The following is a 26,717-nucleotide window of genomic DNA, read 5'->3' as shown; positions in this document are numbered from 1 at the left end:
TCTGGATCATTCCTTCTCCAAATGCTTTACAGGTTCTTCTTCCTCTTCCCATAGAATGTGTTATTCCTGTGTGATTTCACCACCTGGGACCCCTACTGTGCCTCCATCAAACCTTTATCTCCAGCTCAGAATTCTTATATAAGATTGAGACATATATCTCCAACTGCTTTCTAAGAGAAAAGAGATAGTCAGTAGTGTGGACTGATTATCCAGGGACCACACAAAGGGTTTGTACCTCACTGTCCTATTGTATTCAGGACTGGCACTGTGAATTGATCCTGGCTGTGACTGTCTCTTGTTTTCTCTGAAAATACCAAATGTGGAAATCAGGGGTCAGATTTTAGACTTGTTAATAAGCATTATTAACACACACACCCCCACTACAATCCTTCTGTAACTTTCTCAAGGATATTAACTTCCCCTTTATGCTTAGTGTATTGTTATCTTTTCATCAGGAACCAAAATTAACCCAAAATGGAAATAAAAATTTAAATCTTATTGATACAGAAGAAAAATTACTGTTCCGTTCATAAAAAAGGAAAAATAATTTACATAGATCCACCTTGTTTCAAAGCAAAATCACAACTCTTGTTTTGTGAAAAAGGGGTGCTTTTTACACTAGAACTCCTTGTTCTGGGATCACTTAATCACTATTTCAATGATGAAGGAACTCTGAACTCCTAAGCAAACCATGCCATGACATACTTTATATATATATGCACAAAAGTTGGATAAAACACAAAACCAGCATTTTGACAAATTCACTTTAAAATGTTTTCCACATCAACTACTCAAAAGAAGTTACAGCAATACGATCGTCCACTGCTCAGGAAGAGAGAGTGAACTTGGATATGATGAAGAACATTAAAAACAAACACACAGAGCACCTGGGTCTGGCCTTGTGGGCTAGAGAAATGCTTCCTGAATTTGTCCGAGGTGATGTGTTGAGCATCAGCTATGCCCACAGTTCACCAGCAGCGACGCTCTAGTTCTTTAGTATATTCCTGTTGTGAACATATTTCTTTGAATTTAATCATCTGGGATAATTGCTGCAGTGTGAGTCTTTAGCATTTGAAAATCCCACAGAAGAGATTAAGAAGGTTCCTCTTCCCAGAAGACACTCATATAAAGCATGCTTCTATAGGGTTAACTGCTCAGAAATTGTAAGGTGCATGGTCATCGCCAGGTGAGCAGCTCTACAGGGGCCCATGGCCCATACTCATCTTTGTGTGCCCAGGGGAGCCAGCCTGCGCATGAGCAGTAGAGAAGTGGCATAACAATGCAGGAGGGCTCAGGACAACTTGGCATTTTTGTTGTTGTTGTTAAACTTAGGCTTATCAAGAGTCATAAAGACTCATCTCAATTTGTATATACACCTTCAGACCCATACAGATAGATGCATAAGAACATGATCATTTCTGTTCTTCACAAAGTACTCAGAATTCTGACAAGAAACATTACAAGTTTATATAAATGCCCACTTGCATAGCAGCTTACAAATTCAAACGTTGTCAGAGGCTTGGCGCAGTGGGTCATGCCTATAATTTCAGCACTTTGGGAGGCCAAGGCGGGCAGATCGCTTGAGGTCAGGAGTTGGAGACCAGCTTGGCCAACATGGCAAAACTCCGTCTCTACTAAAAATACAAAAATTAGCCAGGTGTGGTGACGGTTGCCTGTAATCCCAGCTACTCAGGAGGCTGAGGCAGGAGAATCACTTGAACCCAGGAGGCGGAGGTTGCAGTGAGCTGAGATCACGTCACTGCACTCCATCCAGCCTGGGTGACAACAAGACTCTGTCTCAAAAAAAAAAAAAAGTTATCAGAGAATAGTAGATACTGTTTTAGCCATCCATTTTCGCTGAGAGTACTTCTGACACCCATAGGAAATTATAAAGGTTTTCTCCTCAAGTTGTAAATTCCTTTTATCCATTTATGACATTTTCTCTATTATATACTAAATTCTATCCATCCTCACATTGATTTACTACTGTTACCAAAATACACTCAAACTGTTTGTATACACACATATATAGGTGTATATGTGTGTGTGTGTATATATATATTTATTTGGTTGAATCTTATGAAACTGCTAAGTTTTTACCATTTTTGACCTATGAAAATAGTTTTTTTCATAGGGTTGAACCTAATGAAATCTGAATTTTAGCTGGCTAGCTATATCTTACATATTACTATGCAGTACTTTCTGCTTTACTTCATCAGGAAGAATGAAAATGCTTACCCCATTCACCAGTTCTTATGCAGCCTTGCAAAACAGTACCTGCAAACTGCTGGTGAATTTAATGAAAATACTTAGAGGTATAGTAATTTTCACATATTTAGCATTTAACTGAAAAAAAAGATCCAAACTGAGCGTATTATCTTTGTAACTACATCACCCACTACTTAACTGGAACAGCCTACCTTATAAAGATGGTTTTTGCAGACTTAAGGCCAGGTCTAGAATCAATAGGCCAAACAATAAAATATCAAAACATTTTCAACTGGGAATTCTGCTACCTCTATGTCCTCCATAACATTCAATATTTAGAGTGCCTGAGACACTGCGCTAAGCACCAGTAAAAGAAAAACGCCCCGGAAACTTCAAGAAACTTACCATCTTTCAAGAAATATAAAAATATAAATAATAAGAGAATATTCTTTTTTTTTTTTTTTTTTTTTGAGACAGAGTCTCGCTCTGTCTCCCAGGCTGGAGTGCAGTGGCCGGATCTCAGCTCACTGCAAGCTCCGCCCCCCGGGTTTACGCCATTCTCCTGCCTCAGCCTCCCGAGTAGCTGGGACTACAGGCGCCCGCCACCTCGCCCGGCTAGTTTTTGTATTTTTAGTAGAGACGGGGTTTCACCGTGTTAGCCAGGATGTTCTCGATCTCCTGACCTCGTGATCCGCCCGACTCGGCCTCCCAAAGTGCTGGGATTACAGGCTTGAGCCACCGCGCCCGGCCGCATAATAAGAGAATATTCTAAGAGTTTTAAGTTTCAAATTAGGACAGAGTAAAATGTAAAAAGACAGCACTTCAGAAGTTTTAAACTGACTTCAAACGTTAAGGAAAAAGGCAAATACAAATGTGCTTTGAGTCTAAATCCAGGTCAATATGATAATCAAATGTGCTCTACTCCACGGTTCTGGCCCCAAAAAGTCCTCTTATCACCCCATAAACAGTGATTAGAGATCCTCCAGGTCAGTTAAGTCCACGGCCACTTTCAAGAACAGAGTGTCATCTTTAATGTAGGCGTTCTTGGCATTCTCCAAAACAGAATGAGCCACAAAGCGGGGACAGCCAGAGGCAATGTTCATCTCCCCATCAGGTCTTTTAAAGCTGCTGCTATTGGGGTCAGGCTTGAAGGTCTCCATAATGTTCTTTTTGCCACTCTGGTCCAGAAGCATCAGTGTCACCCTCTGCCTGAATGGCCACTGCAACAGTGAGTCAAACTCTCCTCGCATGACCACAAAGTATAGGGACAGGTGTGTCCCCTTCCCTGACCCATCCCCATTCAGGTATGCTCTAGCACAGAGCCGGTAGCCACAGCGGCCGGTGTAGAAGGACTGGCTGAAGATGGACACTGTGTGCCCATCCACTGCCTCCCTCTTCTTCATCTTGTAATCTGTCACCTTCCAAATGAGCTTTCCATTATAGCAAGTACCCTCCAGCAGTTTAAATCGCTCTTCATTTTTATTCAGCTGTGCTTTATGAATATTAATGTGGGTATCATGTTTGTTAGTTTCCTCTTCTAAAACAGCTGCAAATAAGAAAAAAAAAAGATTCCATAGGCCTAAAAGTTATCTTTAAAATTTTCCCAAAGTGGAATTTTGTTACCTGAAAGAGTATCAGCAAAATCCTGACATCCTAAAGATGAGCCGAATTCATTTGTTGTAATAATATTAACTCAGGGAATATCATGTTTTGGCACACTGCCTCCAAGGAAACCTGGATGTGTATCTTAAACTCACTGAAGTGTAGAGAAGACACACTGAGCATTCAACTAGCGTGAGTCAGCATGCTGAGCCCCACACTTTTCTGACTAGAATGCTTTTAAATAGCCAAACCCTTTAATATTTTCCCATACCTAAAACAATGATCCCACCACATCTCTCCCTGAGGTTTCTCATTATTTTCCACTCTTCTTGAAAGTCATCAATCCCTGTTCTTGGAATTTGCTGACCTGTTTCCAGTCTTGGAATCTCCTAGCCCAGTCCCCCAACCCCACTTGTGGCCCTCCCTCATTTTTGCCTGAGTGGCCAGAATCTCATGATGCTTTCACAAATAGCAGATTTAGCCATTGTTTATCCTGGACAGATGTGACTCTCTATTTGGCCAGGTGTTTGGTTGTTTCATGAACACATGCAGACAAATGAGTCACCAAAAGAGAAATAACATATCAGACATACCTAATCTTTGATCATTGTTTTCTAGCAGGGTAATTTTCTGTTTCACTGTATCAACTGCTTCCATCAAAGGCCTCAGGTCAAATTTATTTTGTTGCTGGTTAACCATTTGTAATAATTGATGCACTTGAGCTTCTAGCCAAGCTGACTTGTCAATGTGACTGGCAAAAACCTTTCATTACAAAATGGATAATCATGTTTAAAAAATTAGTTAATATTTTAGCAATTCATTGAGATTAGCATTTTTTTCAATTCAAACATATCACATTTAATCAATTAACAGAATGAAAAATACAAGCCCAGAAAATAAAATTCAGTGAGGATCACAGAGAGATGAGCCACCTAATTATCTTCCTCCTCCTCCTCTCCTACCACAGCTCCTGTTCCAAATGTTTGAACTTTTCTTTACCTAATTTTTATCCTCCCTCTATTTTCCTCTGCTTGGTTCTCCAACCCATCTTTATATATTTATTTTCATGTTGTCTCTCCTCTTGCCCTACACTTTTTCCTCTTTTTAGAAGCCAATCTCCTGATTCACTCCTGCTTTGCTAGAAGGTGGAGAATTAGATGGAATAGGCGCACCTGTTCTGGCCTGAGCTCTATGGGTGGTACAGAAGGCCCTGAGTAAGGCCTAAACTTTTGACTGCTCTCTCAGGTGGAAGAGACTAAATAAAATTACTCCTCCCTTTCCCTGTGTGTGTATAAGATATGGCTACTCAAAGTACCCATTTTGTTTTTCACTTTCAGAATTTGATAAATTACATGAGGAATTCAATACTTTATTATAAAATAGGCTTTGTGTTAGATGACTTCCCAACTGTAGGCTAATTTAAGTGTTCTGAGCACATTTAAGGTATGTTAGGCTAGGTTATGATGTTTAATAGGTTAGGTGTATCAAACACATTTTTGACTTACAATATTTTCAACTTAATGGGTTTATCAAGACATAACTACATTGTAAGTCGAGGAGCATCTGTACATATATATGTATATACACATATGCATATACACATTATACATATTTCACATACATATACATTGTATGTATATGAGGGGTGTGTGTGTGTGTGTGTGTTTAATGTATAATGTGCTGGCTAAGTATGGAAATTATAGGGCCTAGATTTTCTGGGATAACCTAAATTTCAAATATATTGCCTACACCACATGTCTTGAAATCTTTTTCACTATAAATTTTATAATCATGATAAAGACATTATTCATCAGAATTCATTTATGGTTATTTAACGTTCATAATTTACAAAGTACTATTTCTGCTATATTTTAGTGATGTTTAAAGCATTTTCTTCCCAAGGGAATTAATAGTTTCACTTGTTGACTACAAAATGCAGAACTACAGATGCTCTCAGTGAATCTGCAATCAAGTGATTAATACTGGCCCAACATTAATTAAAACCCTAATTGCTATAAATTATATAGAAGTATTGTATCAAAGTTACTGATATTGCAAAACGTACTGGGGTTGTGTAAAAGAAGATCTTTATTCTTAGGAAATACATACTGAAGTATTAACATGTAGAGGTAAAGGGCCATAAAATATGCAGCGTACTCGCAAATGGTTTAGAAAGAGTACGTGCACGCACATGCACACACGCCCACACACACATACACACACACACACACACGATGGGGGAGGAGCAGAGGAGGGGAGCATGAATGATGAAGCAAACGGGACACAGCGTTGACCATGAGTGAATCTGGGTGGAGGTTATACAAGTGTTCTTTGCACCATCTTATTCTTACAGCTTTTCTGTATATTTTAAATTATTTCTATTTAAAAAGTTAAAAGAAAAACCCTCACTGCAATTGAAAGCCAAATCTTGGCTTTCAACAGAAAGGCCATTTCTTACCTGGATGTTTGGGAGGAAGCTTCCATTTTTGCCAAACAATTGTGCAAACTGCTTGAACTCCTTTTCAAGTTTCTTTATAGTTTCTGCTAGCTGCTGGATTTTACTTTCTTTCTGTTCTAGGCTCTTATGTAAATCAGAAATCTAATAACAGGGATGTGAGGAAAAATAAAGTCATTGAATATAACTGCATGCATATAAGTTAAAATCGTACTTGCAGGTAAGAAAGTGTTTCTAGGAAAAAATGTACATATTTATTTCTAGGAAAATATTTACAGGTAGATTCCTATATAATTATAGGAAGATATTTACAGGTGGTTCCAAAAAGTCACATCTACAGAATTTCTCATCAGCCTTTTCTATACCTAACCTACTATGATGGTTCATCTAATGACAGACATCACTTGACTGAATTTACTGAACTGGTTCTCTTCATTCATTCAACATGGACTTATTAAGCAACCACAAAAGCCAGGCACCTGTAATCCCAGGTACCTGGGAGGCTGATGGGGGAGGATCACTTGAGCCCAGGAGATTGAGTCCAGCCTGGGCAATATAGTGACACCTTGTCTCTTAAAACAAAATAAAACTACCACGAAAGAGTACTGATCACCATACCACATTAAATGTTACATGTGCAGTATCAATAGTAATAATGGCAAAAACTTGCTGACTATCATACCCTAATATTCATTAGCTCTTGTATGCCTCAAAGAACCCTATGAGTTGCACGAATATTAGACTCATTTTTCAGATGAGGAAACAGAGGTAGAGAGTTTAAGTAACCCATCCAGCATACAAACCAGCAAGGGATAGGCAAAATGTGTAGGTAGCATATTGACAGATTTTATAATCTACTTGAAGGAAACAATTAGATACCTAAAGCTGATCCTAGACAGCTCTTCTCTTATTCCCATATCCATTCAATCTGCAACAGTTGCCAATTTTAATTTTTAACACGACAATAGAAACAAAAAGACTTCCATCCATTTCTCATTTCAGCACTAGTTTCAGTCTTCATTATTTCTCCCTTGGGCTGCAACAGCAGCTTTCTAACTGGTCGTGCTCTACCCATTCTACTCACAACACACACCAGAACATAAGCTCCGTGAGAGCCGGGACTGGCATGAACCTCACAGTCCACTATGACCCCAGCAACTGGACTGTTGCCTGGCACCAGTAGGTGCTTGATAAATATTTGTTAAATGAATGAACAACATGAATGCTCTCCCTGGCTTTAGTCTTGTTCTCCTTCCATTTGTATTCCTTACTGTGACCAGAATAATATTAAGATAAAAATCTGGTCTTGAGCCTTCCCTGCATAAACGTCTCTAGTGGCTTGCTTTTATAGGTGACACTGGGCCCTACGTGACCTGCCCCTGGCTACACTTTCAGCCTCAAGCCCATTCACATTCCACATGCATCCTGCCCAGCAAGACCACACAACTCCTATTTCCCGTCAGGCCCTGCTGTCTCATACACCTCTCTCTTCATTTAAAAACTACCACTTTCTAAGCCTCCACTCACGGGTACATCCTCTTGGAAATATTTCCTTACTTGCACCACCCACCAAGACCACCTCTCAAGTTCCATGATACCCTGTCCATATTCTAGTGTATAAATCATCATTGTCACGCTTATAACTTGCTTTTTGTTGTTGTTGTTTTGGTCTTCCTCTCCACTAAATTGTTTCTTGAGACTACATCTCATTTATTTGTTTATCCTTAGAGCCTAGGACAGTGCCTGGCACAGAGAGGGCATTTGATACATAGTTTATGAATAAATGCACAAATGGCTGAGACAATCACTTGATCTCTGGCCCTAGAATCCTTTACTTAGAACCCTAGAGCTGACTTCCACCTACCTGCCTGGCCAAAAGCAAACTCCTTGTCTCTCTCTGCACCCTCACCTCTAACCTGCTCCAGTTTTGTAGTGCCCATCTCGCTTAATATCATTACCATGTCCCCTCCCTACTCAGCTTAATGCATGTCATTTACAACCTCAGAAGGTCTCCTGATACTCTTTTTCCAGCTGACATGGCCTTGGTTGAGCCTTCAACATCACCACCACCACCTCCAGTATCCTGCTTCCACCTACTATTGAAGTACTTATTTTGTGTTAGGCATTGTGCTACTAGCTTAACTATATTATCCCTTTTTACCGTCACCACAACCCCAATTACAAATGAGGAAATGGGGGATGACAGAAATGAAGTAGTTTGTCCAAACTCATATGGCTAGTGTGCAGCCTGGCTGCAAACCTAGGCATTCTGGCTCCAGAGCCTTCACTCTTATCAATTGCCATGCTCTTACCAACTGTCTTGCTTTAAAAAACAAAAGCAAACAAACCGCTTTGGGCGGCTGAGGCAGGCAGATAGCTTGAGCTCATGAGACCAGCCTGGGCAACATGGCAAAACCCTGTCTCTACAAAAAAAAAAAAAAAAAAAAAATACAAAAATTAGCCGAGTGTGGTGGTACACACCTATAGTCCCAGCTACTCAAGAGGCTAAGGTGGAGGATTTCTTGAGTCTGGGAGGCAGAGATTACAGAGAGTCCAGATCACACCAGTGTACTCCAGCCTGGGTGACAGGGCCAGACCCTATCTCAACAAACAAATAAACAAACAATTAGCTGACCAAGTATTTTCCAATTAAGAAACCTCCATTAGCTCCCTATTACTGGAAAAAAACAATTGGTTCAAACTTTTGGTCCTTAAAACCTTTCTGAAACAAGGCAGAGAATGAATGAATGAAAAAATAATTGAATGCGCAGTGTCCAAAACTTCTTAGGCTACACAGAAGGCCACTGCAATCTGGATGCAACACACTAGTCTGCAGCCTCTCTCTATCTCATACTCAGAAGTCCATTCATCCTAAAACCCCATTTCCTTGATTCATCAGCATTTCTTATGCCTCCCTGCTTCAGTGCAAGCTCTCCCTTTTGGATGTCCTTCTTCCACAACATTTTAACTGATGAATCCTTCCTCCTTCAAGAGGCAGCTTGGATGTCTTACTTTGAAAGTCTTCTCCAACTCCCCCAGAATAAATTGCTGCAGCCTCTGTACCCCAGACTGAGTTACAGCATGTCCTACAAGGCATGACAATTAACCTGTTTACATTTATGTTAGTTCTTCAAGGATAGAGGCTATGTCTTCCTTGGCTCAGTGTCCCTAGCAGCAAACATTGTACCTGACATATGGTAGGTGTTTCTTGAATGAAAGGATGGATGAATGAGGCAATTGATACAGAAAAAACTTGGGAACGGTTACTAGGCAGCATGCCTTCTACCAAAGTTACTGTTTAATTAGTCTTCCTAATTTTCTCCAGGATCTGACCCTGGAACTCACCCACCTACTTTAATAGAAAATCAGATATCAAAAAATCATCTGCAGTAGCAAACATCAGCTCCTTTTCTGAAAATGGTTTTCTTCCCTACCTGGGCTTGAAAAGTCTGATTTTCCGCTGGGCGTGGTGGCTCACGCCTGTAATCCCATCACTTTGGGAGGCCAAGGCGGGCAGATCACAAGGTCAGGAGATCGAGACCATCCTGGCTAACACGTGAAACCCCGTCTCTACTAAAAAATACAAAAAATTAGCCAGGCGTGGTGGCGGGCGCCTGTAGTCCCAGCTACTCGGGAGGCTGAGGCAGGAGAATGGCGTGAACCCGGGAGGCGGAGCTTGCAGTGAGCCAAGATCGCGCCACTGCACTCCAGCCTCGGTGACAGAGCAAGACTCGTCTCAAAAGAAAAAGAAAAAAAAAAGAAAAGTCTGATTTTCTGAGATGTTCTAACAAAATAATTAACTTTCCTAAAAATTGCTCAATAGAATCAGCATTTATTGAGGTTAATATGAGTGCCACAGGCACTATGGCAGGCATTTGCATAAAATTTCACTTGATAATCACAACTCGGTGAAATAAGTGTGGATGTATGCATTTATCAGGTTGCAAAGCTTCTCAAAGGCAGGAGTTTATAGACTTACCACAAAATTTATAAAACCCATAGTGCTTAGAATAGTCAACTGTTGTTTCACAGTAATATTAATGTAACTGAAACATCAAATTGCTAAGTGCCAGGTATTAACCAAAAGGTGTGTAGATAGGCTATTGAGAGGAAGTTATGATATCTTAGTTATGGTATCTTAGAATCAGAGGACATGAGTTTTGAGATTGAATTCTGCTACTTAACGATTAAAACACATAAAAATTTATCAGAGTTCAGTTATTTCATCTGTTGAATGAGGGGGAGGGACCCAAGGATCCTAACAGCACCTTCCAATTTTAATGTTCTATAATCCTGTGAGCCTGTTTGGCCACTTAACAGAAAAACATCTACCTCCAATTGACTCATACTGAAATAGAGGAGAATAGAAAAATACCAGCATAGAGCAGGCAAATCCTAGCAATTCTGTTGCCTCACTTTTTATTTGAAACTTTGAAGATTTACCTGTTCTTCTAATTGGACGTTCTTTTCTAAAACCAAACGCATGTGCTCCCGTAAGGCTGAATGCTCATGTTCCTGCAGGTTCCTCCGTTTATCCTTCAATATGAAGAGAAAAATAAGTCAGGTTGCTGAGAGGCTTCAAAAATGAAAGAGGTCGTAGGATATTCTGCTAAAATAGAATCTTAACAACTTTGTTTACTTTAGTAGTTTAAACATGCACCAGTCTCTAGTGGGTTGCAGGAAAAATGACTCCAGTGGGTCCCTTTTCCAGCTTTAGGATTTTTTTTTTTTTTTTTTTTTTTGAGACAGCCTGCTCTGCTCTGTCGCCCAGACTGGAGTGTAGTGGTGTGTTCTTGGCTCACTGCAGCCTCTGCCTCTTGGGTTCAAGAGATTCTTGTGCCCCAGCCTCCCGAGTAGCTGGGATTACAGGTGTGTGCCACCACACCCAGCTAATTTTTGTATTTTTAGTAGAGACGGAGTTTCACTATGTTGGCCAGGGTGGTCTCGAACTCCTGGCCTCAAGTGATCTGCCTGCCTTGGTCTCACAAGGTACTGGGATTAAAGGTGTGAGCCACCATACCTGGCCCCAGCTTTAGGATTCTACAATATCCATGAGACAGAGAATCAGGCCAATATCAAAATTCGCAGTGCTGATTTTCTTCCTTGCCCTGGCTGATTTTCTTCCTTGCCCTGGGAGTATATGACTGTGGGTTAAGCGTAGTTATTATCATCTCTCAACTATTCCCATATAAAACCTATCTCCTCCGTGGGTTATCTTCAAATCAGTTTTGTTTGTTTTTTGACACTCTGTCGCCCAGGCTGGAGTGCGGTGGCACGATCTTGGCTCACTGCAACCTCCACCTGGGTTCAAGCGATTCTCCTGCCTTAGCCTCCTGAGTAGCTGGGATTACAGGCACATGCCACCATGCCTGGCTAATTTTTGTTTTTTTTTTTTTTTTTTTGAGACGGAGTCTCGCTCTGTCGCCCAGGCTGGAGTGCAGTGGCGCGATCTCGGCTCACTGCAAGCTCTGCCTCCCGGGTTCACGCCATTCTCCTGCCTCAGCCTCCCGAGTAGCTGGGACTACAGGCGCCCACAACCGCGCCCGGCTAATTTTTTGTATTTTTAGTAGAGACGGGGTTTCACCGTGGTCTCGATCTCCTGACCTTGTGATCCGCCCGCCTCGGCCTCCCAAAGTGCTGGGATTACAGGCGTGAGCCACCGCGCCCGGCCAATTTTTGTATTTTTAGTAGAGACGGGGTTTCACCATATTGCCCAAGCTGGTCTTGAACTCCTGACCTCATGATCTGCCTGCCTCGGCCTCCCAAAGTGCTGGGATTACAGGCATGAGCCACTGCGCCTGGCCTCTTCAAATCAGTTTTAAGTCAACACTAGTTCTTCCTCCTGTCAAGCACATTTCCATGCTGCCTCCAATCATGGACTGGCTGCCATGGGCAGAAGGAATGCCACCTGATTTTAATTTCAGCCCATACATATATGTTGCCCTCAAAACCACAGAATACATTTGCAAGAAGAAATGGTTGCTTTTTCCCTAATCATTAAAATATTTTTTTTGCAGACTGCCTGCCTATATTACCAGTAAAAGCAAATGTCTGTTAGGTGCATCAAAGTGATCCATGCAGTCTAACTAAATATTTATCATCAATTTCCATTTGGGTTAGGGTTGGCTTCTTTGGTGATAGGTTCCAGAGAATAACTCCCCCAGCCATTCCAAGCTCTGATGCTGAGGCAAGTTCTAGAATACAAACCAACTGGAGATTTGGGCCTGACTGTAAAGATCATTTTTAGAGCTAGAAAGCAATTCTGCACTTTTTTTTTTTTTTCCTTGAGACAGGGTCTCACTCTGTTGCCCAGGCTGGATTACAATTGCATGACCTTGGCTCACTGCAATCTTTGCCTCCCTGGCTCAAGGGATTCTCCCACCTCAGCCTCCCAAGGAGCTGGGACTACAGGGTGCGCCACTACACCTGGCTAATTTTTGTATTGTTTGGTAGAGACAGGGTTTCACCATGTTGCCCAAGCTGGACAACTGTGCTGATGCACAAGAAAGGTAAACCCCATCCTTTTTGCGGCCAAGACAACCTCTGGTTTGATATGTGACAAATTTATAGACTCTTCATAGACTTTTTTAAAAATCCTTCTCACAATATACATTTTTTCAAATGGTTTTTAAAATAAAAGAAATATGTGCTTATGTCAAACAACATAAGATGAAGAATGATAAGTAAAAGGCCTCCTCTTTCCATCTCCACACCCAATTTCCTAGTCTTACCAGAGTCAGTAAGGATATATACACATTTTTAACACAAATGAGAACATACTATATTTAATTTTTTACATATCTCATTATTTTTATCAGCTATATAAATTCTAACATATGAATATATAATTATATAGTTGGTGTTTTAATGATAAACTTACAGGTTGTTTTTAGTTTTGGGTTGTTGTGGGATTTTCTTGCTATACAAACAATAATAAACATCTTTGTGTGTGTTTGTGTATGTGTAATCACTGTATAATTTAAGAAAGGATATCTGTAACATAAATCCTAGCAGAAATGCACAATGTATGGATTCATTTTTTTATTTTCATAGATATAACCAAATCACCCTAAAAAAAGTGAGATATCATAAGATGTTTTAATCTTTGTCAATTTGATGACATTAGGTAAAATTATATTTCTTGTTATAATGTACATTTATTTAGGAGTGAAATGAGCATCTTTTCTTACATTTATCAGTCAAATGAATTTTTTTCTGGAACTGCCTATATACTATATTTTTTGCCTATTTTTCCATTAAGTTGAGTAAGTTATTAACACTAAAGGTTTCTTTGTATATAAAGGAAAATAGCCCCCCACTTTTTTTTTTGTCTGATCATATGTTGCAAACTTTTCCCTCCAGTTCATTGTTTGCTGTTTGACTTTATTTATGGTACTTTAAAAAATCATATAGAAGTTTTAAATATTTATAAGTTTATCAAAATTATGGCTTCTGGTTTTATGTTAGTCATTTAAGAAAGGGCTTTTGTTGTTGTTGCGGGGCGGGGGCGTTGTTTGTTTGGAGACAGAGTCTCGCTCTATCACCCAGGCTGGAGTGCAGTGGCGTGACCTCAGCTCACTGCAACCTCAGCCTCCCGGGTTCAAGCAATTCTCATACCTCAGCCTCCCGAGTAGCTGGGATTACAGGTGTGTACCACCACACTCAGCTAATTTTTGTATTTTTGTTAGAGGCAGGGTTTCACCATGTTGGCCAGGCTGGTCTTGAACTCCTGACCTCAAATGATCCACCCACCTCAGCCTCCCAAAATGCTGGGATTACAGGTATGAGCCACCGCACCAGCCTCTTTAAGAATAAAAAAATTCAGCCAGGCACGGTGGCTCACACCTGTAATCCCAGCACTTTGGGAGGCTGAGGCCAGCCAGGCACGGTGGCTCACACCTGTAATCCCAGCACTTTGGGAGGCTGAGGCGGGCGGATCACAAGGTCAGGAGATCGAGACCATCCTGGCTAACACGGTGAAATCCCGTCTCTACTAAAAATACAAAAAATTAGCCGGGCGTGGTAGCGGGTGCCTATAGTCCCAGCTACTCAGGAGGCTGAGGCAGGAGAATGGCATGAACCCAGGAGGTGGAGCTTGCAGTGAGCCAAGATCCCACCACTGCACTCCAGCCTGGGCAACAGAGCGAGACTCCGTCTCAAAAAAAAAAAAAAAAATCACTCATCTTTCCTTCTAGTATTTTCATGATTTCTGAAGTAAACTTTCTATTTCGGAATAATTTTAGATTTATAGAAAATACAGAATGATAATACAGAGCATGACATATTTTAATACCTAAAACTCTGCTCCGTCTGGAATTTACTAAAAAGACTGAAATAGAAATCAATTTTTATTTTATTTTATTTTGTATAATTCATTGAGTATTATTTTAAAGTATTTAAAAGGTAATAACATACATATTAAAACATGATTTTAAGTCCTTTTTTTTCAGTATACTTGGTAACATACAAGGGTATATCACCATAAAACCAGGATTTGTAATCATGAGAGGAGTAACCCCAGAAGGTTCCCAAACCAGGTGGAGGCAATGGAATCAGAATTAGAAACAATTACTGTGGGCCAGGCACGGTGCTGTAATACCAGCACTTTGGGAGGCCAAGGCAGGTGGATCGCCTGAGGTCTGGAGTTCAAGACCAGCCTGGCCAACGTGGTGAAACCCTGTCTCTAACAAAAATACAAAAATTAGCCAGGCATGGTGAAGGGTGCCTGTAATCCCAGCCACTCAGGAGGCTGAGGCAGGAGAATTGCTTGAACCCAGGATGTAGAGGTTGTAGTGAGCCGAGATTGCACCACTGCACTCTAGCCTGGGTGACACAGTGAGACTCTGTCTCAAGGAAAACAAAAAGAACAAAGAAATAATTATTGTGATGGTTAATTTTATGTGTCAACCTGGCTAGGCTAAGGTGCCCAGTTGTTTGCTCAAAACAAGTCTATATGTTGCTGTGAAGGTATTTCATAGATGTGGTGAGAACAATTGGTAGACCTGAAGTAAGCAGATTACCCTCTATAGTGTGATGGGCCTTATCCAATCATTTGAAGGCCTTCAGAGCAAACACTACGGTTTCCTGAAGAAAAAATGCTTCTCCTCAAAACTGCAGCATAGAAACTCCAGACAGCCAGAGTTTCCAGATTGCTGAGCTTCCCTGCAGATTTTGGACTTGCTAGCCCCCACAACTGCAAGAGTCAACTTCTTAAAACAAATCTCTATATATGTATATACCCCCATTGGTTCTGTTTCTCTGGAGAACTCTAAAATAATTAGCCTTAGATTTCTCAGAACTGTAATTCTCCATCCTCGATGGAACAGAGAGTAAACTGAACTTGCCAAGCAAATTATACAGTAGAATGTATAGGCAGAAACAAAAAGTCATTCCATACCGTTACAGCACAGCCATAGTGCTTAAAAGGACAGTCTTGCTCAGCTTCAGGACATACAGCCAGGTGTTCATCCACCTACGAAATGCAGAGTCACAAGCCATAGAAATTCATCACTTATTTTCCAACTGCAGCAATCAGGGAGCCAAGGGTGGCTTGGGAAGAAGGCAAGGACCAGGAGAAGGAGAGAGGCCTGGCAAGAAAGAGCTGTGACGAAAACTGAAGAGAGTTTGCAGAAAAAGAGAAGGGAAGGCAGATATGTCATGGTCATGAGTGTAATTTAAGCCCTGGGCCCTTATATTTGGGATTTTATCAAACACAGACCACAATGATTACTAAAACTTCATCTTCCATAAAATCTACAGAGAGGATTATTTGCAGTTACCTCAGTTTTTAGAATAATCTTCGCACAATTGTTGGGACAAAATACTGGGTATTCAGGACACAAGTTTTCCTCATGATTCTGAAACAGACAAAGTATAATAAAACAAAGCCAAGGGTTATCTTTCATGGCCTCACAGTGATTACACCTGTGTGTCTTTGGGGATATATGTCATGTGGCTTACTCTCTACAGGAAGTTATTGCCTAGTTCCAAAAAAGGATTAAAGATGTCCACTTTCTAGGTATAAATGAACTTAATTAAAATATTAAATTTTCCAATTATTTCAAAAGAAAGTCATAGAGCACAGGACTCAAGGTAGATTGGGGAACTGCCAGCATAGCTCCTTCGGGACATGTAAAAGGTACCCATGCTTTCTTTTTATGCCTACATCCTGCCTCCCCAGCTACACTGCAGAATTCAGAACGTAGACATTATCTTCACCTCCTTGTGACTCAGCGCCCAGCATTCCTTACACATACACAGCATGTGTTCAAATAACATTTTTGCCAATAATAAATGAAGACAGTGCTACCAACAAGAAGGTTTTAAGCTTTTCACAGAACTTCTCTCCAAAAAGCAAATTCTTTAGACTAATTCTGTACAAAAATAAATGCAGGAATGTTCTTCTGGCATTCCACCTGATTCACTGTGACCAGTCAGGCATAATTTAGCTCCATAAAGATGACTGTTGTGTGTGTTGTTTTTTACCTGTAGATTGATGACTACCACATCCTTTTTGCAATAAAGGCATTTTTCCTCTCGAAACTGACAGTATGCACTCAAATGCTCTTTCAGGTCTTTCCGTAGGACTGGTTCCTGGCAGTTCTCATTAGAACACTGCACAGCTTGAAATAAGCACTGCTGAAGGTGATCCTGCAACAGATAACAACAGGCCAGTGGGACCTGCTGACCAGTGTGGTAGGAGGGAAGTCAGCTGGAAGGCCCAGGGAGGGAGAGAGAACAGGGTGGGCAGCTGGGCAGAAAGGCTTGCACAGGGCAAGGCAGAGGGTAGGCTCTCAGGGGATGCTGCCCACTGCCTCTCTTGAGGAGAGGGCATGGGGAGGGATGCTTGTACCAGAGATGGGAAAGCCAGTCTTGGGGGGAATTCAGAGGACAGGGGAAGATGGGTGAGGAGGGAAGTACACCAAGTTTGTTTTAGATGATCTAATAACATGCTCATATTCTCAGGTTAGTTCTTGGATATTTTCCTTAATTTACCAGTTCTTCAAGGACATTTTTTTTTTTTTGTGGACTCTTCATACCAACCCCCAGCATCAAGTATGGGTCTCTGCACAGCAGATGGTAAAAGGACACAGGAAAAAGAAAAAAGGAGAGAAGGGCATATCCTAACTCAAGGAAGAAAGGGAAAGGAGTAAGAAGACGAAAATAAGGCAGAGGAAGCTATTCCAGAAATGATAAAGGAGGCAGAGGAAATACAGGTTTGCAGGCCCAAGAGAAGCTAGGAATGGTCAGACTGGTAAAATCAGGAAAATTTTTAATAATTAATAATACTTTATTGGCCACATGTGGTGGCTCATGCTCTTAATCCCAGAACTTTGGGAGGCTGAGATGGGAGGATCACTTGAGGCCAGGACTCAAGTCCAGTATGACCCCAAGACCTTGTCTCCACACAAAAAAATTTTTTTTAGTTAGCCAAGTGTTGCAGTGTGCACCTGAGGTCCCAACTACACAGGAGGCTGAGGTGGGAAGAGGATCAGTTGAGTCCAGAAGTTTGAGGCTGCAGTGAGCTATGATTGTCCCACTACACTCCAGCCTAGGTGACAAAGACTCTGTCACAAATAGTAAGTTATTTAAATTTTATTTTAAATATTCTCTAATTTTATTTTAAAAGTTATTTTAAATATTCTCTAATGTTATTTAACATTATTAAATATAAACATTATTTACATGTAAATATATTTAATACATTATAAATAATATATATATTTAATATATTATATGCAATATAATATATAACATTATATATACTATTTAATATTTAATATTAAATGATTTAATTTAATCATCATAGAGAATGATGACATGGACAGTGTTCACTCCAGGATTCTTCACATTCTATTTTATTTTTATTTTTATATTACATTATTTTATTTTATTTTACTTTTGAGTCAGGGTCTCTCTCTGTCACCCAGGCTGGAGTGAAGTGGCACGATCTCCGTTCACTGCAACCTCCACCTCCTAGGTTGAAGCGTTCCTTGTGCCTCAGCTTCCAGAGTAGCTGGGATTACAGGTCTGCACCACACCCAGCTAATTTTTGTATTTTTAGTAGAGACAGGGTTTCACCATGTTGGCCAGGCTGGACATTCTAGTTTTTTTTTTTCTCTTTTTTTTTTTTTTTTTAGACAGAGTCTTGCTCTGTCACCTAGGCTGAAGAGCAGTGGCACCATCTCGGCTCACTGCAACCTCCACCTCCCAGGTTTCAAGCAAGTCTCCTGCCTCAGCCTACCGAGTAGCTGGGATTACAGGTGCCAGCCACCATGCCCGTCTAATTTTTGTATTTTTGGTAGAGACAGGGTTTTGCCATGTTGGCCAGGCTGGTCTCAAACTCCTGAGCTCTGGTGACTGGCCCGCCTTGGCCTCCCAAAGTGCTGGTATTACAGTCGTGAGCCACCATGCCTGGCCAACATTCTAGATGTTAAAAAGCAGGCATATCTCAGTGAAAACCTTTGAATCACTGCAGTTATTGTCATGCTGGCAAGTTACCAAAATGTTAGAGAATTTGTCCCTCTGAGGGTCCTTTAAGACAAAATTGGCAAGCTAAGACTCACAGGCCAAATCCAGCTTGCTACTTGTTTTTATAATTAAAGTTTTATTGGAGAGGAGCCACACCTATTCCTTCACATATTGTCTAGAGCTGCTTTCCCTCTCAAACGGGAGAGCAGAGAAATTGTGACAGAGACTGTATGGCCTGCAAAGCCTAAAATAGTTACTATCTGGGTCTTTATTATTATTATTATTGTTTGACTCTTAACATTCACTGACCCCTTCTCAGAAGAAAATCAAACAGTTTTTTGACAGTGAGATAAACAAATACAGCTATTCTCCTTCACCTCTGGTAGTAAGAATCACATGGTGATCACAGTTAGAATCCATCTCTTCTCCAAAATTGGTTGATATTACTCCTCAACCCTCACCCAGTCAATATTCATCGAAACTCTGTGACCTGTAAGATTCTACACCTTACCACACAAGGGGGTGGGTGGGAAACAAGGAATGAGGGGAAATATAAAAGAAACAGGTGGAGAGTAACCAGCCCCTGCTCTCCACAAGCCAGTTTTGGTCACTAAAGCTGTTCAATGGTCCATTTGAGCCTCATTTACTTTTTAGGCTTAGTGACAACAAAGTTGGAAAAAAGGCCTTGCTCTAGGACTTGACTATTCAAACAAGAGGCAAAGGACACATGAAAACATAACACATAACAAACAGTCTATGAACCTCCAAATAAATCTCTGGGTTAACAAGGAAATCATTTACACATTTATAAGCTCAGTGCCTGAGGGATTTGGAGGTGTGATAGAGAAAAGACTGAATCATCTGAAATATGTGTTCCAAAATGTGTGGGTGTGCAGGGGAAATTTCAGCAGCCTCTCAGCAATTCCCTGGAAGTTAGAGAAGCCTGAGGCATGTTCACATGCAGTGTGATCAAACTTGACATGGGCTTGCCAGGCAGTACCACACTTCCAGCTTCCCATTTAACCACCTTCCCTAGCTGGAGGGAAGAGCAGTTGGGGTTACTTCATTTGAAAGGCACTCAATTCCCCTTCACTTACATTTCCCCTACAACTTGTTGGTTTGTCTCTCCTATCAATGCTTTACCTTTAACCCACAGCCTGTCTCTGTCCTGGTCTGAGTGATCTGTGTTACATCATAAACCCCATGAGGCCAGGCCCCACAGTTGCTGGGAAACACCTAGACAGCACCAAGTGAGAGAGCAAATGCTTTCGGGGAAGGACCTCACAATTGTGTCTTTCTGTAGTCATGCCCTGGGTCCCACACAGTTCCCCCAAAATAATATATTCTTGAGTGTTTGTTTTGTCCAGCATGTCCCACACCCTCTCTTCTGGCTCAGTGATCCCTATCACACAATTAAGGTCTAGTGGATATAAGATGTTCTCCATGCGCTCCATACAGGACGAACCTCTTCACTCACACCTCAGCCCTAGGTGGGCTACAGCACTGTAGCCACCTGTATTGCTAGACTGGGAATCCTTGAGGGCAATTGACTGAATCCCTGTACCATGCTTAGCTCAGTAACTGTCACATAAAGGGGTTCAATACATATCCCTGGAAAAATGGCAAAGGCAGATACTGTTCATGAATAATACCAACCTGGTACCGGCCCAGAATAATCTTGGCATTACATCCAGGAGCATTGCTGCAATATACATACAAGTTGAGGACTTCTCTTTTGCAGCAATTGTCTTTAAAAACCTAAAAGATAAACATAATAGGTCTCACACACTCCAAAGTTTTACAGCAATGTGAATTAAGCTATTATTAATTTGGTCTTCAAGTATATCTCAGAAGGCAGGTGGAAACTTCCAGGCACCAGCTGGAATGAAAATATCACACTTACACCACACTGAAAGAAAAGGCTGTCTCAGATATATGCTTTTGACAAACCATCAAACATATAAGCCAGGTAACAATGCCCTGTGCAACAGGCTGCAGCTAGGTGAATCTTATGGTGAACCTGATCCCACATTCTTAAACGTCAGGAGGTAAAGTTTGGTCAAGAGTGATGCTTTCAGTTTCCAGTCCCAGGGTAAATGTATTACTCATCAGACAGTGTCACTGAGGCTGTGCTGGCTTGCTATTTTAGCACAAACCAGGAATCGGCAAACTTTCTCTGTAAGGGGTCAGATAGTCCACATCACAATCGTCTCTGTTGCCACATTTCAACGCTTCCATACACAATATTTAAATGAATGGGCACAGCTACATTCCAATAGAACACTATTTATGAACACTGAAATTTGAACTTCACATAATTTCTACATGTCACAATACTTTCTTCTTTTGATTATTTAAAATGAATTTTTATTTTGAAGTAGTTTAAGACTCACAAGAAGTTGCAAAAATATGAGGGTTTCTATGCACCCACCATTATGTAAAAAGAATTTCTTAGCTTACAGGCCATACAAAAACAGGTGGCAGGCTGGATTTGCCCCAAGACTGTAGTATGCCAACCCCTGGACAGTAGGTCAGACAGACACTAACTGCAGCACAGCCCCGTTGTAGGTATTTGCAAAACACATCATAAGGGGTATAGAGAAGACGCAAGTACAGCAGACTAGAGGCTCAAGGAAAGCTTCTGCTTGAACATCCTGCAACAGAATCTTAAAGGAAGAAAACTGACCTTAAAGGGGAGTTTTAAGGGAGAAAACCTTCATGACAATGGAACAGACAATGGTTTCTTAGATACAACACCAAAAAAGAACAAGCAGCCAAAAAAAGAAAAAAAAACAAATGAATTAGACTTCATCAAAATGAAAAAATTTTGTGCTTCAAACACACTGTCAAGAAAGGGAAAGGACAACCCACAGAATGGAAGAAAAATACTTGCAAATCTTAGCAGCCAAACGGCTGCTAAGAGATTTAGATCCAGAATATATAAAGAACTTTTTTTTTTTTTTTTTTTTTTTGAGACAGAGTCTTGCTCTGTCACCCAGGCTGGAGTGCAGTGGCATGATCTCAGCTCACTGCAACCTCCAACTCCTGGGTTCAAGCAATTCTTGTGCCTTGGCCCCCCCAAGTAGCTGGGATTACAGATGTGCACTACCACACCCAGCTAATTTTTGTATTTTCAGTAGAGACGGGGTTTCGCCATGTTGGTCAAGCTGGTCTCAAACTCCTGGCCTCATGTGATCTGCCTACCTCAGTCTCCCAAAGTGCTAGGATTACAGGTTATAAATAACTCTTATAATTCAACAAAAGGTAAATAACTCAATTTTTTTTAATGAGCAAAGAAAATAAGTAGGCATTTTTAACAAAGAAGATGTACAAATAGCTAATAAGCACATGAAAAAATGTTCAACTTCATTAGCCAACAGGAAAATGCAAATCAAAACCATAATATATTAGCTAGAGCTAGTATAGGAAGGGGATAAAGCAGCAGCAGGAGAGGAGACTTGGGGTGGAGGAGGGGTGTGGTCAATAAAGATCCAAACAAGCCCCTCAGACAGGGCTACGAGTAGGGTCTGATGTGACTCCACAGCAGAAGAATATGGACTTTAAGGAAGGTCTCCCTCGACCACTCTCTTGCTCCAATCTCAATGTCCAATTCATTGACTTCTTCTCCATCACCCTGAGAGCTGCTAGACTAAAGCAGTGACTTTCTTACCTCCTGAGATTTGATGACCTCTTTGTCTACAGGGCAGATTGGCACTGTGTTTAATTCTCTGGAGAAAAAAATTAAAATAGTCAGAGTTAGTTCTTTACCTCAACAGCATTTCCAAGACCAGCCCCAGGGCTCCAGTCATGCTCTAGCCCTGGGCAGGCTGGTCCCTGTCTGCACATGCTATTCCCTCTACCTAGAAGGTGCCTTCTGCACCCGTCCTTCAGCACCTTCCTAGTCTTTCAGTTTGCCTGAAAAACTTCATGCATCCTCCAGGATGCAGTCAGTGAGTCCCTGGACAGAGCTAAAAGTCCCCATCCTTTATCACACTGTGCCACATTTGTCTCTAGACTGGGACATTCTAGAGGGCAGACACGGGGTCCTGTTCCACGCTGTGGCTCTTCAGCATGAGAGCACAGAACACACAGGTGCTGAATGCACGAACACATGAGGGAATGAGGATGCACTGTAATAACCCCCTTTCAAAGCTTGGCAGTGTAAAATGACTGCCTTGCTTCCTATATAACCCCCCAAAATGTGCCTGCTTCCACATCTCTCCTGGTCTCCTCCCTCAACACAGCATGACCCAGGTCTTAGAGCTGCCCAGGAGTGGACAGCATCCATGGCAGCAAGGTCCCTTCTAGGAGCCACAGCACCTCTTCCTCAAGGCAAGGGAAGATTGGGGTAACTACAACACAGACATTGTGAGATTCAAACCCTCTCCACAGCCAGCTCCCATGATGGAGTGTGTGTCTAGGTCTGCTCTCCCATGCAAAGCAGGTGCAGTCTGAATTTTAAGAAAAGGTGAATATCTGTAAATTAGTGACCAAAAAATGATTATTCTTCAGGCCCTCACAGAAGGGATCTGGGAGAGTCCTTCCTTATAGTCATGGTCCTGTGGCCAAGTTAAGCAACTCCAAAACCCATGAAAACAGTTGAGTGGCCACAGTTGCCACCTGGATGCTGGGCCTGCCATGGCCAGAGTTGCAGGCCCTGCCCACTCACCTCAGGGACAGGATGCAGTGCTGGCAGAAGCGGTGCCCACATCCTGTCTGGTGGGGGTTGTGAAGCACCGAGCGGCAGAAGGCACATTTGTAGCGCTCTTCCAACCGCTCCACAAACTGGTACTCTATATTGGGCTCGAAGTCCAAGGAAATGGAGTTGCCGGAATTCTGGCGGATGAAACCACAGGGCATACCTCTATGTTCTTCTGAATAAGCCATTCTGCAGGGGTCAGGGGAGAAGAAGGAAAATTAAGTGTGCAAACACTGAAACAACTACAGCCATCAGGTGCTTTGGTTATTTGTCTCATAATTAATGTACATCATTCACATGGTCATCTGTTGTCACTCTGAAACAACAGTGACAACCTCCTGCCACCAGGGGTCTCTGGCAAAGGTACAATGTCTTTGGGGTGCTCAGGTTACAGGCTGGACCAGATGACTTCTAGCTGGAGGCCAGTGGTGTGATCATGGCTCACTGTAATCTCCAACTCCTGGGCTCAACTGATCCCTCCCCAGTAGCTGGGACTACAGGCACTACAGGCACACACCACCACACCTGGCCAATTAAAAAAAAAAAAAAAAAAAAAAAATTCTTTTTTTTTTTTTTTTAGAAACAGTGACATGGTTTGGCTGTGTCCCCATCCAAGACTTCTCTTAAATTCACACATGTTGTGGGAGGGACCCAGGTAATTGAATCATGGTCTTTCCCATGCTGTTCTTGTGTGCATAAGTCTCATGAGATCTGATGACTTTATAAGGTGGAGTTTCCCTGCATAAGCTCTCTCTCTCTCATTTTGCCTGCTGCCATCCATGTAAGACATGACTGGCTCCTCCTTGCCTTCTGCCATGATTGTGAGGCATCTGCAGCCCCGTGGAACTGTAAGTCCATTAAACCTCTCTTTTTTATAAATTGCCCAGTCTTGGGTATGTCTTTATAAGCAGCATGAAAATGGACTAATACAGACAGGGTCTCGCTATGTTGCCCAGGCTGGTCTTGAGCTCCTGGACACAAGTGATCTTTGCGGCTCAGGCTCCCAAAGTGCTGGGTAATCCACTGCACCTAGCCTAAGATAACACTCTTAAAACCTGTGGAGCTGAAGACCCAACACAGCAACACAATATTGAAGGAGAAGAACAAAGCTGGAGGACTGACACTACTCAACTTCAAAACTTATTATAGAGCTACGGTAATCAAGACAGTGTAGTACTATCAACAGAATAGACAAATAGATCCAGGGAACAGAATAGAGAACCCAGAAATAGACCCACATAAATACAGTCAACTGACCTTTGATAAAGGAGCAAAGGCAAAACAATGATGCAAAGATAAGTCTTTTCAATAAATGGTGCTGGGACAACTGGACATCCACATCAGAAAACGAAGCTAGACACAGACCTGACACCCTTCACAAAAATTAACTCAGAATGGATCACAGACACAAACATAAAATGCAAAGCTATAAAACTCCTACAAGATAACATAGGATAAAATCTAGATGATCTTGAGTTTGCCAATGACTTCTTGCACACAAATATATTACTCAGAGTATCTATCACTGCCATTGCAGTAGATTGAATGTTTGTATTCCCCCCAAAACTCATATGTGGAAATTCTAACCCCCAATGTGACAGTATTAGGAGGTGCGTATTTGGCAGGTAACGAAATCATGAGATTGGAGACCTCATGAATGGGATTAGTGCCCTTATAAGAAGAGGCCAGGGAAGGCTGGGCGTGGAGGCTCACGCCTGTAATCCCAACACTTTGGGAGGCCAAGGCGGGCGGCTCATGAGGTCAAGAGATAGAGACCATCCTGGCTAATGTGGTGAAACCCCGTCTCTACTAAAAATACAAAAAATTAGGCAGGCGCAGTGGTGGATGCCTGTGGTCCCAGCTACCTGGGAGGCTGAGGCAGGAGAACGGCGTGAACCCAGGGGGCAGAGATTTCATGAACCGAGATCGTGCCACTGCACTCCAGCCTGGGCATCAGAGCAAGACTCCGTTTCAAAAAAAAAAAAAGAGACAAGAGAGAGCCGGGAATGATGGTACACACCTGTAGTCCCAGTTACTCAGGAGGCTGAGGTAGGAAGATGGCTTGAACCCAGGAGTTCAAGTCTAGCCCAGGCAACATGTCGAGACCTCCTCTCTAAAGATGCCAGAGACGTCCCTGGCCCTCTTGCTGCCATGTGATGATACAGCAGTTAAGTCTGCAGCCCGGAACAGGGACCTCATCAGAACCCAACCACACTGGCACCCTGATCTTGGGCTTTCAGCTTCCAGAACCGTCAGAAACCTCTGTAGTTTATAAGCTACCCAGTCTATGGTGCTTTCTTATAGCAGCCCAAGCTAAGACAAGTACCAAGCCACATCATTTCTCACCTGAACTAAATACGAGTTCATTCATTGCTTTCTTCTCCAATCTACTCTCCATACTAGAGCCAGGATGAGACTTTCAAAATGCCAAGTACAATGTAAGGTTATCTCCCTTCATCTTTTAGTGGCTTCTCAGGGCTCTGAGAGAAAGTCGACAATGCTAAGCAGGCTCCAGATTGTATCCTCCCCAATCCAGCAGCATCCTGGACCTCTCTTCCCTGGCTTTCTGTACTCCAGCCACACAGGCTTTTTTTTCGTTCTTCTAATACACCACACTTTATGCCACCGGGCCTTTGCACAAGCTACTTGGGAGACTGAGGCAGGTGGGATCACTTGAGCCTGGGAGGTAGAGGCTGCACTGAGTCATGATTATGCCACTGCACTCCAGTCTGGGTGACAGGGCAAGAGACCCTGTCTCAAAAATAAATAAATACATAAAAAGTCGGGGGTTTGAGACCAAAGCTCCACCTTTTCCCTAGTGTTTCCTGCAAAATTTCAAGGGTGGTAGGTAAGCAGTGTAAGATACAAATGTTCCCTCCTGTAACATGGCTGATTCTTGGGATTTAACAAAAGTTTTAATTCTGAAGATGAAGAGGCAGAACATTTTATTTACATGCACAGCCCTAGTAACCAAGACGCACCTTTCTCTCAGAGAACTCGAAGAACCACTTTCAAACTTCCTTACTCTGCTTTGTGTTCCCTCGTTCCTGGGGAGGTTGGCACTTCACATCCTGTGCCCTGATGTCATATTCTATGTCCCTCTGAGATTCTCTTCTGAGGCCAGGCCCAAGTCTGTCACACAGCATCTAAATTTGGACTCTCAGAGATGTACCTAAAGCAACAGGCTCATTCAGTCCCCAGAATGAGGCAGTACAAAACTCAGTTCAGGTTCCCCTCCACTACACGCTACACTCTTCCTAACACAAGAATCTATGGAACGCA

The 26,717-nt window shown here is 41.9% G+C and overlaps 1 protein-coding gene across 4 annotated transcripts in view; it reads right to left on the bottom strand.

The window, feature by feature from the left end:
• Positions 1–686: 686 nt before the first annotated feature.
• The window catches only part of LOC105493576 (TNF receptor associated factor 5), a 49,423-nt gene continuing 23,392 nt past the window's right edge, over positions 687–26,717 (bottom strand). For all 4 annotated transcript variants that reach the window (XM_011761313.2, XM_011761311.3, XM_024796504.2 and 1 more), the window contains exons 2-11: positions 23,406–23,624; positions 22,407–22,464; positions 20,393–20,494; positions 16,751–16,915; positions 16,045–16,122; positions 15,663–15,737; positions 10,709–10,801; positions 6,269–6,409; positions 4,404–4,572; positions 687–3,754 (exon numbers count right to left, since the gene is read on the bottom strand). In XM_011761313.2, the coding sequence (XP_011759615.2) occupies positions 3,180–3,754; positions 4,404–4,572; positions 6,269–6,409; positions 10,709–10,801; positions 15,663–15,737; positions 16,045–16,122; positions 16,751–16,915; positions 20,393–20,494; positions 22,407–22,464; positions 23,406–23,623 (1,674 nt within the window). In that variant the 5' untranslated portion in view covers position 23,624 and the 3' untranslated portion in view covers positions 687–3,179. The remainder of the gene's footprint in view (positions 3,755–4,403; positions 4,573–6,268; positions 6,410–10,708; positions 10,802–15,662; positions 15,738–16,044; positions 16,123–16,750; positions 16,916–20,392; positions 20,495–22,406; positions 22,465–23,405; positions 23,625–26,717) is intronic.

The sequence above is a fragment of the Macaca nemestrina genome, chromosome 1, assembly GCF_043159975.1.
Source record: "Macaca nemestrina isolate mMacNem1 chromosome 1, mMacNem.hap1, whole genome shotgun sequence".
NCBI classification, from domain to species: domain Eukaryota; kingdom Metazoa; phylum Chordata; class Mammalia; order Primates; family Cercopithecidae; genus Macaca; species Macaca nemestrina.
This window is presented reverse-complemented; position numbering and strand designations above follow the sequence as displayed.